This window comes from Colletes gigas, unplaced genomic scaffold, assembly GCF_013123115.1.
Source record: "Colletes gigas isolate AHSC1104 unplaced genomic scaffold, ASM1312311v1 Colletes_gigas_Sc00003, whole genome shotgun sequence".
Taxonomy (NCBI): domain Eukaryota; kingdom Metazoa; phylum Arthropoda; class Insecta; order Hymenoptera; family Colletidae; genus Colletes; species Colletes gigas.
Genome location: NW_025106632.1, coordinates 6,894,601 through 6,909,866, shown reverse-complemented (window position 1 = coordinate 6,909,866; position 15,266 = coordinate 6,894,601). Strand labels below are relative to the sequence as shown.

General features: G+C 34.8%; 1 protein-coding gene across 2 annotated transcripts; it reads right to left on the bottom strand.

Moving 5' to 3' along the window:
- Window positions 1-3,306: 3,306 nt before the first annotated feature.
- Window positions 3,307-14,507, bottom strand: LOC122404802. Of its 2 annotated transcripts, XM_043409039.1 has the most exons (10): window positions 14,381-14,507; window positions 12,633-12,837; window positions 12,428-12,539; window positions 10,920-11,076; window positions 10,379-10,552; window positions 9,745-10,001; window positions 8,750-9,004; window positions 5,780-5,821; window positions 3,844-3,882; window positions 3,307-3,574 (listed from the first exon to the last, which is right to left on the bottom strand). In XM_043409039.1, exons 1-10 carry the CDS (start codon window positions 14,463-14,465, stop codon window positions 3,437-3,439), a joined length of 1,464 nt encoding a protein of 487 aa, XP_043264974.1. In that variant the 5' UTR covers window positions 14,466-14,507; the 3' UTR covers window positions 3,307-3,436. The 2 variants fall into 2 exon arrangements, with proteins under 2 accessions (XP_043264974.1, XP_043264973.1); XM_043409038.1 differs by having other exon boundaries at window positions 12,428-12,837.
- Between the last annotated feature and the right edge of the window lie 759 nt (window positions 14,508-15,266).

Genomic DNA, 15,266 nt, shown 5'->3' with positions numbered 1-15,266 from the left:
TATAAATGTTCAATATAAACGTATATTTAAAAGTAAATTAAACACGTGTGCAAAAGGCGATGCGTACTCTCAGGAAGACATATTTGGACTGAACAACAAAAGATAAACAACACAATATGTTTGGATCGATAACGGCCATCATCGATTCTCTAACAAATTAGAATATGTATTCATGCCATTGCATCAATCAAATTCAACACAAGTTGTTAAAAAATAATATTTACGCGTTCTGCAATTTTAAATATGGAACCAAACATCCCTAAAATTGACGACTTCCGTAAATCTAGTGTTAAACCCAAAATATTGAAAGGAGATACAAAAAAAAGAAGTTTCCCCCCTTAAAACAGGACACGTAACCGACATTTTCAACCTTTGTTTCTCATGATCGTTGTAAAATAATTATTCTATTATTATTAGACTGCGGATCTTTATGCAAATTCATATTTTTATTAATAGATTTAAATGATTAATAGAATAAAATGGGAGCTTTGTAGATGATTGTCTCAACCCTCAAATATAATAATTCGTATCTTACTTTAAGTATTTCTTATATTTCTGCATATTAAGTGCATTCTGTAGTTTCTTGAGAATTAAAATTCCCCATAAATGCATAAACATCCGCGGTTTAATTATTATTAATCGTTGCAAGATCTCGCGTGTCACCGGTGCGTACAAATTTAAAATCTTTTGGGTCTTGCGTCTCATTTTTTTAAGCTTCATTCCAACTGTTCGCTTCGTGAATCGGTCGAACGACTTCCTGAGAGATTCGAGTCTGCTCGCGGGCGACGCAAAGTCGAAATTGTCGACTGTCGGGGATTTCTAGTTAGCGTGATCTACGCGCGAGAAACGTGCAGAAAATCCCCGCGAGGAGGTGACATCGGAGATCGTGCAACGGAGCGGAATCCACACGTTTCCTAATGATTTTTAATCGCGTGATTTACTTTTTTTTTTAATTAAATTTGGCAAATACGATCTTCGATTTTTTTATTTAATTATTATTCCTCTCTTGTTCTCTCTACCATGTTTCATGCGTGGTCTCGTCGATAGATCGTATCGACATTATTTATGACGTAGAATTTTGATAGTAAAATGTCTTCTCGAAACTGGTAAATAATTTTTTAACCCCTTAACGCTCATGGTCGAGTCTGACTGCCTTGAAAAATGATATTTGTTTAACACTTTGAACACTTTTTTCTAGTAGTGTTTAACAAAAATTTTTAAAAATTAATTCTCAATTTAAGACGCTGAAAAAAATAAATTTGGATAAAATTTATGAATTTTAACAAGGTTACAAAAATAAGTACTGACACAAATATTAGGTTACGTAGTTTAGAATGGTCTGAAATCAAAATTTTACTTTTCCAGAATATTATACGATTTTGGTCTGGCAGTGGACGTGTTAATGGATCGATTTAAGGGATGACAATATTTGTTTTCCTTGAAACTATACGTAAGATAGAACATTCTAATTAACAAAAATCGCATTTTTATGCAGCTTAGAAACAAGTCTAATAAAGAAAGCTAATCATTGTTGATCCACCTGAAAAATGTAAGCGTTAAGGGATTAATGAATGCTTAAAGAAACTCCAACAATAATAAACATGGCGAATATTGCACGCAACGCAAACTTTTGTCCATATCATTTCCAACTTATTCAAAGTTTTCACCAGACAGATCACGTTTTGTAAAAAAACTATTTTCCAAATGGCTCCCGAAACATTTTAGAAGAGAATTCCACATGAAATGGAATAATAAACTAATAAGCTGTTGCAAATGGCTGTGGTTTATCTTCTACTTTGAACTCTTCTTTCGTCAACTTTCTACAACGTTTTACTTTTTTTGTAATATGTAAATTCGACTTATCCAACTTCATTTAAAAATAATCGTTTAGAAATGAATCTTTCTAAAATAATAAAAATTAATCAAATCAATCGAGTTGCATATTTCACGAAATTGTACCAGGTATCGACCGTATTTTGAACTCGAACAAAATAGAATTGGATAGCTCGAGTAATAGGAGTCCACCGATTGTTTATTGATCCCTGTTGTTTATTGGCTCGTGCACCGAACAACAGCTCGGTAACATGTTCGATAAATGGGAGTCCTATAATGTAATATGATGCGTTTGCCCGCAAGTGGCAATTTAATTTCCAGTGATAGTTACTTCTAATGACTACGCAAATACCACTTTTTGCGCCGTCGTTCAAAATGTTAGCGATCGCGTAGAAAATGATGCGATCACTTAACTTGCACCGGTAAATAAGTATTGCAAGAAAAGATAATACGTTAATAACTCGAAAAAGATTCAACTTTTTTTCAAATTAAAAAAAAAAATTCGTAAATGGAAACCAACGAAAGCAATGGCAACCGACGAATTTTAGAAACTCTTAAAATCCAAGGATTATATAATTCATGAAGCAGGAAGTAACCTAGTTGCGTGAAGTGCATCTTTTTTCCCCCCCGATAATCATCAAAACGATTTCCTTTCGAAATCCACGATACTCTTGTGCCACGGACATGCATTTACTAGGTCAATTAGAAAACAGTTGCTCCAATCCAAAAATCGTATATTTGTGCACGATTCTATCAGATTTCTTCACTGGACGCTTTCGTTTACTACGACGAAGGTATTTTAAATCGAACGTGGCGATCGTTCGATCATTATAGTATCTCTCGACGTCGGTGAAATTTGTCCACTCGGTTGTTGTTGTCGTTGTACGGTTTTGGAAAATTTTTGTTTTCTTTTTTTTTTTGATCGAATAAAATTTATATAACGAACCTGTTGGATTATCTTTAACGATTTTGTCGGAGTGGTAATAAACGATTGCAATAGCCGGAGTCTATATGACGAAAGCAATTCGCGAGTGCGTAAAAAATTACACGTTGCCGCGGAGAGGCGATTTTGTAATTGCTTGAAATTTCTTTTAATCCGCGTTAAAATCGGCTGACGTTTACGCGTTAATAACGCGGAAATGATTCTCTGATAAGAAATCTGTATTTTAATTTAATTTGATAAAATCACCATCGAAAATGAAATACCAAATTTCGTGATAATCGGTATAGAGAACTTTTATATACGAACGATAAACTTTATTTTCATTCATTCCGCCGTACCAATTATTATTTTTCGTATAATCAGTGGTATGTACTCAGAAATTTAAGTCAACAAATAAAATGACTGTTTATTAATCGATTTACTGTAAAATCTTCGTGACCACGATTCAAAAGTCTGAAGACGAACAGGAACAGTTGAAACGTGAAATTTTCGATGAAGAAATGTTACATTGATTGAACAGCTGACGGGAGTCTCGAAACAGAAATTTTTAATTTGTAAAGTTACGGTTTTAAATGTATTTTCGATCGAACGAAGATTTCACGTGAAGAAGACCGAGGATGATCACTGATTGTGAAAATCGATTGAGATATAAAGGTGTCTTTAACCGGTGAGAGAGAACGCGACCACTATCGACGCGATTGTGCCAAAAATCGTGAGAAATCTGTTCGATTGTGACGTTGACGTCTTCCCTGTGGCCTCTGATGTTTTGTTCTCCATTTTGTCCTGCTTAGTTTCCCTCTGCAAACAATTATATGAGAATAAAATTACGCGTATCGATGGGGAACTTATTTTGTTTTCGAAATTTTCACTGAAATATTGATTATCAAATATAGATCGATACTTTCGTAATAAAAATTTCATCGAGGTCACTTTAATTTCGATTATAAGCTATTTAAGAGTGTTATATTAGTTTAAAAAGATTTCATCTTTTCTCTAGTACTGTAATTAATTTTTCGTGTTACTTATTGAAAAATTATGGTAAATTGGGAATCAATTGTTACATCTACCTTGACACTCGAATCTTCGACTTTCTTGGGTTCCTCCGTCTATGTAAAAAGAGAATCAGATTAACCTCTTCACGCCCTTGGCCACATACGTGGACGTTTAGTTTTTTTTTTTTATAATTATAGTTAGTGTCAATAATAAATAGACCCAAAAAAAGAAAAAAAAATCGTCCTTGAAGAGGTTAAATAAATTTGGCCTAGTTGATCAACGCAATTTCATCTAATTCATAATTTCACGTGACTTTTTTGTTTAATTTTATTGTATTTTGTTAAATACCAAGGTGATCTAAATTATTAAACATTCTCTTGATGATACCAATAATTTTAATATCAAGCTCGACACGAGAAACAACAAAGATTATTAATGGGAGATTCTAGAGGCCAAAATAAGACGAAAATCAAGAATACCAATTTGTTGATGGAGGCTTCGTTAAAAAGTTATTAACAATTAAATTGAAAAGTTTCAAATCGTTCTGGAAAAATTATTTTCAGCTGCGGGGGTCAATAACAATCATCTTTGGTCATTACATATACCCCCGAAATCCTACGCACTTTCGAGAAAAAAATTCCTTACCGAAAACCTAATTAGGTGCTTAAATTCGACGAAAAAAAAAATTTCAAATCGTTCTGGAAAAATTATTTTCGATTGCGGGGGTCAATTATAATCATTTTTGGTGAATAGACATACCACCGAATTCCTACCCACTTCCGAGAAAAAAATTCGAGTAGGTACTGAAATTTTCAGACGAAATTAAAATTTTCAAATCATACTAAAAAAATTATATTTAGCTACAGGGGTCAATTACAAGCATTTTTCGTGAATAGACAAACCCCCGAAATCCTACTCACTTTCGAGAAAAAAAATTCTTTACCGAAAATCTAATGTGGGGCCAGAAATGGTTCCCTGAAATTTGATGCGATTCTTTAAAATGTCATAACTCCTGAACGGATTGGACGATTTTAATTTTTCAAAATGGAAACAACGCGTATTTTAACAGAGAATATGTAGAAATTCTAACAATATTGAAAAAGTTGTTCCTTGACACCGTAAAGTGAGAAAAACTCCCTAAAAATGGTCCAATTATCAAAGAGCCATAACTTCTACGATAGTGAATATATTTCAATGAAACTTTTTTCTGAAGTAATGCTCTCGGGTACCTACAAAATAGTATTAGACAACTTTTCTGTAGAGCGTCAAACAAATTTATTAAAAATGACAAACGAAATTTTAAGAAAAATCAACAGGGGGTTGGCTCTCAGTGAAAAAAAAATTTTGAATCGTTGTAAAAAAATTATTTCTAGGTTCTGGGGTCAATTATAATCATTTTTGGTGAATAGACATACACCCAAAATCCTTCCCAGTTTCTAGAGAAAAATTCGAGAAGGTGTTAAATTTATGACGGAAAAAAAATTTTCAAATCGTTCTGAAAAAATTATTTTCGATTGCGGGGGTCAATTACAATCATTTTTGGTCATTACACATACCCACAAAATCCTACGCATTTTTGAGAAAAAAATTCAGTACAGTTGAAACTTTAAACATTAATAACTTTATAACGAATCCTCCATCAACAAATTGGTATTCTTGATTTTTGTCCTATTTTGGCCTCCAGAATCTCCCATTAAAATTTTTCCCCGGGTTGGTTAAACACTCTATATATCGAAATGCTTCCAAGCAATATTATAGTTTGATATCGAAAATAAATTCAACTTTATCGAGACCAAGTATTAAATATTTATTTGTTATTACAAAACTTACTGTCTCGTGCAAACAATTATGTTATATAGTCGTGTATAGCGATCGAAAATAAAAATATATGTTAGTGAGTCACCGAGCTTGGCGCAGCGGTGAAAGTGAATATTTTAATTTCGCAACATGGTTAATTCCCAAAGTAAAACGTTCGACAATTTATTGTTTGATCGTAAAACAATGTCTTACCTTAGAATCCGTTGCGTTTGCTTTGCTGTCGCTCGCCGGCTCCTGAACATTAATACATCATTACATATTTAATTGCATTCAAATGTCAGGGATTATCATTGATTTAATCTCCGAGCGGCTTTTTATCCAATCGTTTCCACACGTTCGCGACGGAAACGGGGAATGATTTAAGTTAACAAAAGTATTACGAAACATCTGGCAAAAGATCAAGGGATTACAACGGATGTCGTTCGTGGATTACTGCAAACTGTACACGCTGTTAAATATCGATTCGTTGCATACTTACGAAACATGTTAGAATTTCAACTGATTTGTCTTATATCCCCAAAGGTCACGGTTAATACCAGGTTGTTACATTCATGTCGAAACGGAATTATAAATTTAAGTTTCGTGTAAAATCTTGATAGAAAATTGACTTTTCCACGGTAAAATGATACGTCGAAAAGTTCGAGTATTTAAAAACGTCGATCTTAATAGAAAATATAGAAAATAATTTATCCGTATCGCGTGGATCGAATTTACAAACATTTTGTGTCAAAAGAAAAATTAAAAATGGCGGATACAGTAATTACGAAAACGATCCAAGCAATGAATTACGAAAAAATTGAGAAATTTAGTCAAATGACCAGTGCTCGAGTGCTCGATCGTTTCTTATGACCCTCCATTAAGCAACGTGAAATATTTATTCTAATCATTTACCACTACAGTCTTTCCCCTGCTATATAGGCAACAAATTTTCAATGGCAATGTACGAACTCTGCGCTCGCTCTAAAATTCTTCGAGGTTACACGACAGAAAACTTTATTCCTTTCAAATTCAATATAGAATAAGCATTTGGAATCATAATAATTTAAAAACACTTTGTATTATATTTATTTCCACGTTATGAAGAATTGCACTAGAAAAACCGATAATATCCATGTTACTTCTATTTTAAATTAAACAGAGACGAATTATCGAACTTAAAACGTGTGTGTTTAAATGTATACAAAATTAAAAATAATACCTGCAAAATAAAATATTGTGACGAATAAAAACGATGTTTGATATACGGTAAATTATAGTGAATCGAGTCTGTAGAAAATTCGTATCAATATTCCCCTTCCTTATTGGTCAGTGTTTCATAAAATGGCGGAATAGTTTGTCAAGCTGTTCTAGATTTGGTTCAGAAGAATTATCGAACTTAAAACGTGAGTGTTTGAATATACAAAAAATTAAAAATAATGTATACCTGCAAAATAAAATATTGTGACGGAGTACAAGAGTTTAACGAATTAAAAACGATGTTTGATACACGGTAAATTATAATGAATGGGGTCTGTAGAAAATTCGTATCAATATTCCCCTTCCTTGTTGGTCACTGTTTCACAAAATGGCGGAATAGTTTGTTAAGCTGTTCTAGATTTGGTTCAGAAGAATTATCGAACTTAAAACGTGTGTGTTTAAATATATAAAAAATTAAAAATAATATATATCTGCAAAATAAAATATTATGACGGAGCACAAGAGTTTAATGAATAAAAACAATGTTTAATAAACGGTAAATTATAATGAATCGGGTCTGTACAAAATTGGTATTAATATTCCCCTTCCTTGTTGGTCACTGTTTCATAAAATGGCGGAACAGTTTGTTAAGCTGTTCTGAATTTGGTTCAGTGTTGAAAGGGTTCTTAATTAAGGGATTTCAATTTGAATATCAAGTGAAAAACAGATGTAGAAAGAATTAAGATTGATAAGATTCACGTACGAAAAATTGCGTTGCCTCGAAATGAAAATTTCACGCTCGAACGATAACAATTTTAATGCAATCATCGACGAACGTCGTTTTCTCAGGTTCAATGTCTAGGTCACTATCGAAGAACGCTATTTATACTCGCGCAGCGGTTCACGTCAAGTATTCTTGGACAGTTTTAAACTGTCGTCATGCAAGTAAACTCGCTAGCAGCTGTTACCGAACGTACATTGTCGGACTTTAACGTCCATTTTTTATTGCGGTCTTTATCGTTCATGATTAAGTGTTACTATTATGATCCGCGAGCACGCCGTACGAATTAACCAGGTTTCTTCGTGCGTTTAGAAGAGGAGATTCGTAGATTATTGCCTTCGAAAATGGAGCAAATGGAGCTTTATGCGAACAAACTGTTGCCGTTGGTTCGATAAAGCGTGAAGTAACTCGTGTTATAAAACTTATTAACTCCCTCAAAATTGAACTAGAAGTAACCGTATGAAGGTTAAGATCTAAGAGTTAATTTTTTCAGGATATGCTAATTTTAAATAAAATTCGTAAGAAAATAGTTGTCTATATAGTATTTAGGAAAAAATATTATTGGTAACGTTGATAGAATTACACAGGCTCGCTAAAGTATTCGAACGATGACATAATTCTTTGTGACGTCACCTCACAGGCTCGCCAACCGAGGGATTGGTCGAGCGCTTGCGAGAGCGCGAGCCCTCTAGCGGCAAGCATGGGAGGTGACGTCAGATCAGAAATAAATTCTATATTTTTTAAATTCACCGCGTCACCGTAGTCCTCGCGCCCTCTTTTTCTATTCTACCCCCTTTTTTTTATGTACTATATATATGTTGTTCTCTGTATAAAATGTCGAAGCGTGCGTTTATATTAATAGACAGTTTAATATTATAAATAAAAATCTGTGTAGCTTCATAAGACTGGTGAAATTTATTCTAACAATATTGCTATTGGCTAACGTTAAATATACAGTTATCGAATACTTTTGTGACCTACGATATTAAATCTAATAAAGTCTTTTCAACTTGGATATGTGTTACTTAATTTCAATGCAATTTTTACATGTTATTCTCACATATTCCCCATATACATGGCAATTTCAAAGTATTTACTATACTGCACCGGTTTGTGTAATTTTAATCAGGAATTAGGAATATGTCATCGTTGGAACACTTTTGTGAGCCCGCATATGTACAAAATGAACACAGTTTCTTTCTTACCGATTGCTCCGTCGCGACTCGCGGCACTCTCTTGAAAACGGGTCCATCTTGAGAGTGGACGTTCAGATGAAGAATTGGAAGCTGAACATCATCCAGGCGACGAACTCTCATGATGTTCTTGATGATCGTAGGAAGATCGCAGATCGTCGTTGCCTCGTACAGTAACTTCGCGGCTGGTCCTTGGGCGAACAGTGGTATCGGTTTGGAATCTTGCTTGCAGGTACCAGTCACCACCAGAAGAGTGTCTTGAGACAGCTTTCGTTATGACAATTCGTTAGAAATTAACAAGTATAAGGGTCACGTACCATCTAAACGATCATACAGTGCCTGTTGGACAACGTAACGTTAGAGACGCGACGCCATTACACCCGAGGGAATCAAATTAACCAGCTCACACCTTGTCTGTAGTTGAAATACATTCAAAGTGTTGTCATTGAAGGGACCAAGTAATTTTTTGCAAAATAAAACTAAAACCAACAAGTTCTCGCCGTCGACACTGCTGGAGAGCACGAGGCAAGCAAATGGCTCTCAGCTTTTATTAACACTTTGCTAGCAGACGTTGGCCACTGTCACGTGTGCGTGATCTACGGTATCAGTCACCATTTTCATCATACACTCAACTTATTACGTTTGTTGAGGTTACATTTCTAATTCCTTATAATAATATTCCTAGCATCTGCGGCCCAGGTCTTAGCAATAGTCTTAACTATGTCTTAGCTATGTCTTAGCAATAGTAGGGAAGGAGGACCCTTAGACCTAGTGACTAACGAGCCTCATGACTAACAGACAATGACATATCCATGTTTGGCCAATTGGTCATCCCAACAGTGTTGTCATTGAATGGACCAACTAATTTTTTGCAAAATAAAACTAAAACCAAGAAGTGCTCGCGTCGATGCTCCCGGAGAACACGAGGCAAGCAAATGGCTCTAGTCTTTTATTAAAATATAAAAAATAAATATTTCTACTTCTTCTAGCTAAAGTGGATCATTTACCTCGCGTTGTAGAAGCTCGAAAGCAGAGTTCAACTCAGTCGCTGGCGCTGCGGCGACCAGAATGAAACCCTTCTCGTTCGGAAGAGATTTTAGTTCGGTAACTACGTCGCCCAAATTGGATGGCAAGGGATGAGATCTGCGGGAAGGAATAATCGTCTCGTCTGCAGTGCCGCCGAGGGATTCGAGCATGGAACGGAACAGAGCGATTCTTATTCTGGAGAAGACGTCGAACGCGTTCCACGTGGGATCGTCCATTACTGTAACAAAGAAACTTTATGAACGAGGGGTTTTTGGTGGTGTAGTGTTGGTGTTTGGTTAGTATGCTGACAAGCTGTTCAGCATCGCGTTCTGTATATTGGGAAGTCGTTCGAGGAATGTATGTATAGCAACCGAGGGGTCGTGAGAGCGCTTGTGAGAGCGCGAGCCCTCTGGTGGCGAGCTTGGGAAGCAGTCGACGCGTTAACGAATTTTTATTTGCCGTGGCTGAAATTTACTTACGTAACGTTACCAGAAAACAGAGGGTTTTTAAATCTGATATCGTAATTATCAAAAAATTTACTGATATTCTTCGTTAGCTTGCACTTGTCAGTCTCATCGTTATGTATTGTTAATTTCGAGGAAGAAATCAACTCACCGTCGAATCGTTTTTGTTGTGCAAGCGCCAACGAATCGTGTTTCGTCGTCGGTTTTCCGAAATCTATCAAATGCCTCTGCTTCTCGTCGGTCTCGTCGAGTTCTTTAGTGACGTCCACAGATTCCTCGTAACCGAACACGGATGGCATCGTGAAATTCACGTTCGACAATGTACCTGGAAAAATTTTTTTAAAATATGTATGAAAAGTCTATATATGGTGCTCGTATGAATCGTGAGAAGTACAATCACGAAATATTTGATGTAAGGAGTATTCAAAGGAATACCAAAGCTTGGAATCTGATGAGAAATGTAATTTTTAGAGAAGAAAAAAATTATTGCTCTTTGACCATTTTGTGCACGAGATTATCGAAATTGAAAGAGTTTGCTTTTGTTTTTAAACACTGTGAAATATTTACTCATTCGAGACTACTGTTTGAGAAGTAATGTTTACGACATTTTTGTACTTATTTTACAAAGTCGATTCGTGTAACTTCCAACATATTTGAATCAAGTGTTTTTTGAGTAATTTTAATAGATTAACCTGTTGTCATTCCTTTAATGTCGCGAGCCCAAAACAGCAGAGCAGCGATGTTCGAGCGTAGGAAGTGTTCGCAATTGCATTCCTTGTCCTTGTTTCCGGAAACCAGCGTGCTGTCCAAGGAGAACCGCGTCGCTTCTGTGTCACTATTATGGCAGCTCTGCGGCAGATATCATTGAACATTTCCGTAAAAGGGGTGTACTTGTACCAGAGATAGCGTCAAGTTAAGAAAAAATCAATTTGCAACAGAGAATTAGGATCAATTTGTAGAGCATCCTCGATCGCTACACCTGGTCTAATTACTAAACTTTATCTTCACTTATAGCATAGTAAATACAGTTGTTGAATAAAAGAACAATTTTGCTAGACGATGTTCGTAAACTTGTCGATTCGTGGAACAAAGTCAAACTATGAAAATACGTTCGAGCGTGAAATTTAAATATACAAGGTGTTCAATCAGGCCTGTTCAATAGAAGCCAAAATATGACGAAAATCAAGAATATTAATTTGTTGATGGAGGCTTCGTTAAAAAGTTATTAACGTTTAAAGTTACGCCCATTCTGAATTTTTTTCTCGAAAATGCGTAGGAATTCGGGGGTATGTGTAATGACCAAAAATGATTGTAATTGACCACTGTAACTAAGTATAATTTTTTTAATATGATTTGAAAATTTTAATTTCGTCTAAAAATTTCAGTACCTGCTCGAATTTTTTTCTCGAAAGTGGATAGGATTTCAAAGGTATGTGTAATGACCAAAAATGATTGCAATTGACCCCCACAACCGAAAATAATTTTTTCAAAATGATTTCAAATTTTTTTTCCCGTCGAAAAATTCACACCTTCTCGAATTTTTTTCTAGAAAGTGGGTAGGATTTCGGGGGTATGTCTATTCACCAAAAATGATTATAATTGACCCCCGCAAACGAAAATAATTTTTTCAAAACGATTTCAAATTTTTTTTTTCGTCGAATAATTTCACCCTTTCCCGAATTTTTTTCTCGAAACCGCGTAGGATTTCGAAGGTATGTCTATTCACCAAAAATGATTGTAATTGACCCCCACAGCTGAAAATAATTTTTCCAGAACGATTTGAAAGTTTTGAATTTAATTGTTAATAACTTTTCAAGGAAGCCTCAGTCAAGAAATTGATATTCTTGATTTTCGTCTTATTTTAGCCTCTAGAATCTCCCATTAAAATTTTTTCCTGGGGTAGCCGAAGACCCTGTATAAAACTCGAAACGATAAGCTTTTTTGAAAAATGATACTTAATAATAAAAAAAAATGTGGAAACTAATTTCGCGAACTTTCATAAACGAACTGCAAGAACATCTTATACAAAATAGGCAATTTTTCTTTTGGTATGAAATAAGTAATTATTATCCAAGCCACAAAGGTAAGTTTTTTCAAATTACTTTCTACGTTTCAAAAAAACTTTTTTTCTTCTTTTTATTAAATATCATGGCGTACTACGAATCGAACGACGCGTTGATTCAAAGCTTTTCGAATATACCTGAATGAGACCTTCGACAGGAAACGAGTGGGACGCCTTGAAATCCTTCCAAAGGTTCTCTTGGTCTTGTCCCGACTCGAAAATTAGAAGCAGAACGATGTTCCGTGGATTAAGAGGCACGACGTCGGTGATCATATTTTCTTCCATGGGATTGGTGCCAGGGTTCTTGAAGATCCTCGCGAGTGGCGTCTCGTTATCGACGTTCTCCAAGATAAAATCGAACTTCTTTTCGCGCGTGTCGTCCCAAGGAATCGTTTGGTCCGCAGGCTTCGTCGTCTTCTTTGTGTCGGAAGTTTGCAAAATCTTGTCGATACCTGTTACCTGCGATTTCTCGCTCGACGAACGATCGACGATCGCCTTCTGATCAGCTTCCAACGATGGCACGATGTTCCAAGCTGGAGAAACGTTGGCTGGAACAAATAATTTAAAAAGTATTTTCAATTTTCTCCCGTAGTTGACACGTTCAAACGCTGAGTAAAAATCATTTTTAATCTTAATCTTCATTAGAGTTAAAAAGTTATTGACAATTAAATTCAAAAATTTCAAACCGTTCTGGAAAAATTATTTTCGTTTGCGGGGGTCAATTACAATCATTTTTGGTCATTACACATACCCTCGAAATCCTACGCACTTTTGAGAAAAAAATTCAGGAAGGTGGACAAATTTTCGGCAAAATTAAAAAATTGCAAATCATTTTGAAAAAATTATATTCCATTGTGGGGGTCAATTACGATCATTTTTGGTCATTACACATACCCCCGAAATCCTACGCACTTTTGAGAAAAAAATTCAGGAAGGTGGACAAATTTTCGGCAAAATTAAAAAATTGCAAATCATTTTGAAAAAATTATATTCCATTGTGGGGGCCAATTACGATCATTTTTGGTCATTAGACATACCCTCGAAATCCTACTCAGTTCCGAGAAAAAAATTCAGAAAGATAGACAAATTTTTCGACAGAATCAAAAAATTGCAAATCATTCTAAAAAAATTATTTTCGTTTGCGGGGGTCAATTACAATCACTTTTGGTCATTACACATACCCTCGAAATCCTATCCATTTTCTGGAAAAAAATTCGAGGTGTGAAATTTTTGGACGGAAAAAAAATAATTTCAAATCGTCAAAAATTCTTTATTAGATTTAATATCGTAGGTCACAAAACTATTCGAACTGCAAATCCTGTTCCCTTTTAATTCAATAATTTACCAGTTCGATACTACAAGACTCATAAAATCCTAACGAAAGGCACGCTAGCAATTATAGTTTCATATTTACAATTACAATTTAGCATTCTAAACTCTGTCAAGTAATACAAAGCATAGCTTTGTGGGAAAGAACTTTGCAAGCATACGTATGGATGGAAGTTTAGTTTGGAACATTCTTTAATCTATGGTTCAGTTTTGTTTAGTTCTACGTCATGTACTAGCTATTGCTCTTTCTCTGCCAACAGTTCCTTTTAATCGTATTTGTGTATCATAAAGTATAGAACGAAAAAGCTTCAACTATAAGCTCGATATTATACGTTTTTCGCAAGAATGCGATGCTTTAAAGTTATTATTTTAAGTTGGCGCGTTAAAATATTTTTAGTTTTATTAAATTATTAATTAATATAAATTTATATTTGAATTCATTAATATGACAGATTAGTGCAATGAATTTAAGATTTTTATATAAAAATTATATTTTTGATTAATAATTTCACATCGAATAATATTTTGCTTTTCAAGATCGAGATTCACCATTTTCTAATCATTTAAATTTATTTTATAATATTACAATAATTATAATAATTCTAATTAACACAGAAAAAATTCAGGATTAAGTAATTTTTCTCAAACTTAGACAAAATTAAAATTACAATGATGGGAAAAGTTACTATTTATTTGAGCCCCGTACTTATTAATATCTCGAGGCATAGAATTTTATAAAAAATTGTTGAACGAGTATAGTACCTGAACGTTTCGTAATAAATCCAAAACAAGGCAACATGAGCGTCATCCATCCCAGCAAAACTATCAACGAGTGTCCATGCAACATTTTTTCGCGCCCGCGAAACTCTTCGTTCAGCGAGATATCAACGATGGCTACTTCCGGTCCGCTCAAAATAATCAGCGTCCTATTCAGAGTATCCGAGCTGCTCGATATTCCTTAAATCTCCACGCTTTAAATCGTATTTCGTATTAAACTGCAACGCGTATCGACAAAAGGCAGATGATGGTTTCCGGGTCAACAAAACACGGTTGCACGCAGCCTTCTTTTGTTTTTATCGAACCGCAATGGCCAGAGTCGGGCAGAAATGTTTGAAAAGGATCGAACGAGTTTGTTAAAATATATTCGTTGCTCGAGGCTTCGAATTTCATATGTGCTTTTTGGGTAACGAGTACCTTTTCGAAAGAGTGTTTTATTTAATCATAGCTTCATCGCCGCGATTCCTCTTTGATCATTTCAATAGTGTCAGGGTTGTTTCGAACAAACTCGATTGTAATAAGCATAGTCAAGTTTGTATCTACGATGTAGCCTACATACACACTGTTCTTTGAGTTCCTTCTCAACTTTCTCGTCGAAAACGCAATCAAACACTCGTGGAAATGTAGAACAATGATACGCTATGACACGAGCTACGACACGTTACGATATTGTACATTGTAATTTAATTCGACAGCAATAGAAAAAGTCTTGATATTTAAAACAAAAATCAAATAAACATCGAAATATTATTTATTATTATATAGAAATTATATTTCTATTTTTTCGACGGGGAAAAAAAATTTCAAATCGTTTTGGAAAAATTATTTTCGGTTCTGGGGGTCAATTACAATCATTTTTTGTCATTTCATA

What these genes read in the sequence shown, in the direction of transcription:
- LOC122404802 (XM_043409038.1), bottom strand. Translation starts at nt 14,465, where the DNA reads ATGTTGCATGGACACTCGTTGATAGTTTTGCTGGGATGGATGACGCTC. An exon ending in TCGAGCTTCTACAACGCGAG is followed by an intron (nt 9,005 to 9,744) that starts GTAAATGATCCA and finishes TCATAACGAAAG; the next exon opens with CTGTCTCAAGACACTCTTCT. An exon ending in GAGTCGCGACGGAGCAATCG is followed by an intron (nt 5,822 to 8,749) that starts GTAAGAAAGAAA and finishes ATTAATGTTCAG; the next exon opens with GAGCCGGCGAGCGACAGCAA.